General features: G+C 47.4%; 1 protein-coding gene across 2 annotated transcripts; it reads left to right on the forward strand.

Annotated features, from left to right (window-relative positions):
* Nucleotides 1-342: 342 nt before the first annotated feature.
* On the forward strand, nucleotides 343-4,857 carry MVB12A (multivesicular body subunit 12A; the record flags this gene model as incomplete). Of its 2 annotated transcripts, XM_034791778.1 has the most annotated exon segments (7): nucleotides 343-439; nucleotides 1,096-1,222; nucleotides 1,312-1,443; nucleotides 2,781-2,887; nucleotides 3,359-3,423; nucleotides 3,664-3,720; nucleotides 3,882-4,857. In XM_034791778.1, coding segments are annotated over 7 exon segments (648 nt in total), but the record flags the coding sequence as incomplete, so codon positions are not given.
* Nucleotides 4,858-5,038: the final 181 nt, after the last annotated feature.

Here is a 5,038-nt window from a genome sequence, read left to right on the forward strand (position 1 = left end):
CCCAGCGCTGCTGCATCTGCATCTGCACCTGCACCTATCCTGCCAGCAACCCGCCCCTAGCCCAGCCCCCACCACGGCATGGCCCTACCCCTATCCTGTGATTACCCAGTTGGGTTCACATCCACCCATGCGGTCATGGCCCTAACCCAGAGGGCCTTGACCCAATGCTACTTGCCAATGTGTGCGGGCTAGGCCTTCAGCCTAACCTTGACCCCCTACTTCCGTGCATAGCACTAACCTTAACCTAGCCACACACCCTCCCCCCCTGCACACACCCGTGAGAGCATCGACCTCCCCCTGGCCACCCAATGTTACAGACTGACCTGCGTGTCTTTCTTTCAGACCTCCCCAGGCGATGTGGTAGCCGATGTACAGATCCTGAGCGAGAAAACGCCTCTGCCTACAGGATACATTTACATTAGGGAGTTCTTAGAACCAAGTGAGTCCTGTTGGCGGCTCCCCCCCCCCCCCAATGACAAATGCATGCAGGGCTCTCCCCTTCCACCCCCCCCATGACAAATGCATGCAGGGCTCTCCCTCCCCACCCCCACCCTCCCCCAAACCGTCCCATTTAGCTCAGCTATAGCATTTTTCTACTGTATTAGAAAATGAGGCACCAGCACTCAGTGTGATGTAGGTGTGCCATTGATTTGCTGCAATAGCCCGCAGGCATGCCTGGCTCTGGTGCCTGTTCCTCTAGCCTTAATCCAGGTTCTATGTTTGGGAGTTGTAGTCCTGTGTAATAGGGGCATTAGGTCACAGACATGTCACAGCACCTGTCTTTGTACAGAGTTGAAAATTCATAGGCCCCATTTGTGGAACAGTGTTGTGCAAGGTTTTCTGTTCTGGCGATGCTGGGCCTTTGTTATCTAACGCTGGGTGATTAGGATTTCAGTCTAGTCTGGCTCTTCAGAACATCTTGCCAACAGTAATGTTTTTTTTATAACACTAGCGTTAACCCTGGCTTTTTCTTGAGTCAGCATTCACACTGTTCAGTTAAGCCAAGCAGCAGAGTCTGATGTTATATACCATGAGTTTTATTGTTAATAACTGCAGGAATTTCTTGTGACATTATGATCTCTGCTTCCCCGTTAGAAACGTCCATTTCCAAGAAGAAACGAATTTGTGTGAAGCTTGTGCCATTAGGTGTGGCCGAACTAGTTGTTTTTGACATTATGCTGAGTGGCAAGAGTAAAGTGGTTCCATGCTATATGAAGATAGGGTAAGATGCTGCCATCCTTCCACTCTGGCTGCAAGGCCAGCTTTCTGGGGGTTTAGTTCTCAGTTTAATCTGTTTTTCTCCTCCCCCAGGGAAATTAGCAGCTTTGCTGTTTGGTGTAAAAAGGGGCACCTTCTCAAACCTAAACCCCTTCCAAAACCAAGGAATATCAGTCCAGCAATGAAGGGGCTTTCACTGGAGACAACAGACCTGGATAACAAAAAGTAAGTAATGAGTCGTCGCCTTTGATTTTATTGGTGCCGGTCTTGAATTAGGAGTAAGTCCCAGTTTGTTATGGTGTGACTATTTGGCTTCTGATGTTTTGTCCTATGTCTCTCTCCTTGTGCTACTACCAAGGGTTGTGGAAAATACCTTAGCCCAGTGTTCTTCGCTGCACAACCCGTGAGCCAGTGGCGGCTCCCAAAGTGTGGGTCCCTGTCGATCACACTCTCCGGTGGCAGGGGGCTGCAGCTAAGGCAGGCTCCCTGCCTTCCCTGGCCCCATGCTGCGCCGCGCTGCAAGCACTGCCCCCATAGCTCCCATTGGACAGGAACTGTGGCCAACTGGAGTTGTGGGAGTGATGCCTGCAGAGAGGGGCAGCACGCAGAGCCACATGCCCCCACCCCCAGGGGCTGCAGGGGTGCGTTGGCCCCTTCCAGGAGCGGCGTGGGGCTGGGACCGCCCGAAATGCCATCCCCTTTAATGGGCAGGTTCTGAATAGGTCTTCCACCACCCAACCTGCAGCCTCCTGGAGCCAGCTCCCCATAAACCCTCCTGCACCCCAAGTCCCTGCCCCAGGCCATAGCCCCCCCCCCCCCTCCAACACCCCCTCCTGCATCCCAAGCCACAACCCTGAACCCCCTCCTAGAGCCCACACTGCAAGCATTATTACCAATAATGGTACTATTACCATATCAACCAACAAAGCCGGAGTGGTCAACTGTGTGTCGGGTTGATGTGGTGCTCATATTGAAGGATTTTTGCCAAAGTGGCCCCCACTTCAAAAATAGTGAAGAGCACTGCCCTGAACCCCTTTGCACACACAGGAAATGCCTCATTCATGGTGGGACTGGGACTGTATGGAAGGATACTGTTTGCCTCAGGTTTGCATAGCTTTAAGGGCACAGCTCTGGTGTAAGGCACTAATGAATCTTAGAGTATTTTGCAGTATTGTTGCTCCCAGGATATTAGCAAGATGAGGGGTGTGTGGACATTTTTGGTGAGCGGGACAAGTTTTGAAGCTACACAGCACTCTTCCTGTTGGGCTCAGCTGTCTGGCTTTTGCGACTGGCCCCTTGCGCACAGGGATCACAGTGGCACTCAGCGTTGACCTGTCTGCTGCTCTGTCATGATAGTGGGAGCTAGGCCAGTTCTGAGCTGTTCTGCACCCTGCGTGCCAGTGTCCTGGCTGGCAATGTCTGAAACTGGGAGCTCAAGGGCAGGAGTTGCTGCTGCAGGGGGAGATTTTTCATTTCACATACATTTTTTTTCTCTTTTTGATGCTGTTTTGCAAATGTAAAACTCCAGGGCCTCAATTTGTAAACTGTCTAATCCCTTGCAGGACAGAAATTTCATCGGAAAAGTCTTTGACTAGAATTGGCTCAAAATATGTATCCCTCAAACGCGATGATTCCATTTATGATACATCTAACCTCTATGGCATTTCAGGTAAATGAATCCCTCCTAAGGACAATGTCTGACAACTAGCTTAGGAGAAACACTCCACATTATATTAGTTGCTTAATGTCGTATTGCTCTTTTTCTTCTGCTTAGTTTAAAAAAAAAAAAATTCAGTCAACGCTATTATGTAATCAGAAAGGCTGGGGTTGGAATTTCTAACCTCTTCCACTTGGACAGGGTTATGCGACAGTTTGGGTATTCTATCGCATGTTCCTTCTCATAAGTGGAGTGGCATAACATGACGTTACAGGAACAGGATCAGGTAGTCCAGCTGGGCCTTCCTCTCACTCACTCTTCGAGCCCTCTGGCAATTCACAGGTTTGCATTCACTAGTTGAGGGACTGTCCCAGGCACCAGGTTTTCCTTATAGGCCTGCCAGTGCACTGCAACGCCATGCTTTCATAGTATTTTTCATAGCATTATTCATCTGCAGCTCTCTGAGTGTTTCTCTTTTCTCAGCCATGGATGGGGTCCCTTTCGCACTACACCCCAGATTTGAAAGCAGCATCACTACTAGGACTAATGTGAGTATCACTATAAGTTACAAGGACATTATACCCATTCCTTACAATGAAATTGCTATTTCAGGGGTGAGTAAGAGGGTCGTAGTCCCACGAGTTGTTGATTCTGTATATGTTCATGTGGCAAAAGTCTTCAGGTTCCTGGGTGTTGCAAACAGTTCTACAGGATAAACAAACAGGGGGAGAGGAAGCTGCTAGGACAACACGAATATATTACCTATTGTAGTTACCTCTATTTTGTAGGCCTTTTCCATCTTCACGGACTTGAACATTAAGTCTCTTTCTGACATTGAGAAGGAGGTAAGTAATTCACTGCAGCCTGCCCTCTGTTCTCACTAGTAATACCAAGTTGGAGTACAAAAGGATGGCAGCTTTAGAGTGGCTGAACATGAGTTCTGTATGTACCAACAGTTGAGAGTGAAGTAGCAATTTCTATCTATAACCCTTGTTTTTTGTTTCAGTATGACTATGCCTTTGTAGTTGAAAGGACTGCGGCTGCCAGACTACCACCCAGCATCTGTTAGCATCGAGCAGCACGGGGTACATGTCCCTTCTAGCAGATAAAGTTACATTCTGCCTACTAAATCATTCCAGTGAGGCTGGCTGTTGCCACAGGTGCATAAACTGCACACCCGATGTGCTGGACTCAATTCTCTAAAGGACACTCCTGTAAAGAACTGAATGAACTCTGCTTCTGCCTTCTAATTTTGTAATATTTAAATCTGTAATTCACTTGGTGCTCTCTAGTTTTGATAGATTATATTCACAAGCAAAATCAAATAAGTGCGTTTATGCTTGCAGCCTAGGGCTATGTCTACACTGCAATAAAAGACCCAGGCATGGCCACAGCTGGCTTGGGTTGGTGGGCTAAAAATAGCAGTGGAGAGGCTTGGGCTGGGCTCTGAGACCCCACACCCCCGAGTCATGAGATTGCAGAGCCAGGGTTCCACTCCAAACCCAAACATCTACACTACAATTTTTAAACCTGCAGCCAGTCAGCTGACCCTGGGTCTAAAACTCGCTGCTGTTTATAGTTTACTATGGTGTCCAGTATTCCACTGTCACCTGCATTGAGTTCTCCATGGAAGCTAAGATTTTTTTTTGGGGGGGGGGGGAGGGAGGGAGAAGACATACTGATGTTATCATCTTGCACAAGTTTTCCAGGGTTTGCCATAGGTTTTACTTTTGCGTAGCAGCCAGCAAGACACTAATGTTTTGTTCAGTCTGTGTTTAAAGATTAATGAACATTGGGTAGTGAACATTTTTCCTTAGCTCTGTTACTAACTCTTTTTTATTCTGGATTTTGCCCCTGGTAAGGTAACTTTGTTTTTATTTTTGAGGACACAACTTTTTATACAGCAGAAATACTAAGCAAACTAAGGGCTTAAAGATATGTTGCTGATATTGTCATACTAATTAAAACCAGTCTTTGTTCAAGCCCTCCTTGCATATTTATGACTAAGTGAACCTAGCTACTAGTCCAGCTGTTTCTTTCATAAATTGAGGGATTCTAATTTAAGTGTCTGAACCTGATAACTCATGTAGGGGGAATAGCTGTTAGTTACTCAAAAAGTCGAGCTCTTACACTACTAGCCCCCAAAAAGAAATTCCAAATGTG

The sequence above is a fragment of the Trachemys scripta genome, chromosome 16 (assembly GCF_013100865.1).
Source record: "Trachemys scripta elegans isolate TJP31775 chromosome 16, CAS_Tse_1.0, whole genome shotgun sequence".
Lineage (NCBI taxonomy): Eukaryota > Metazoa > Chordata > Testudines > Emydidae > Trachemys > Trachemys scripta.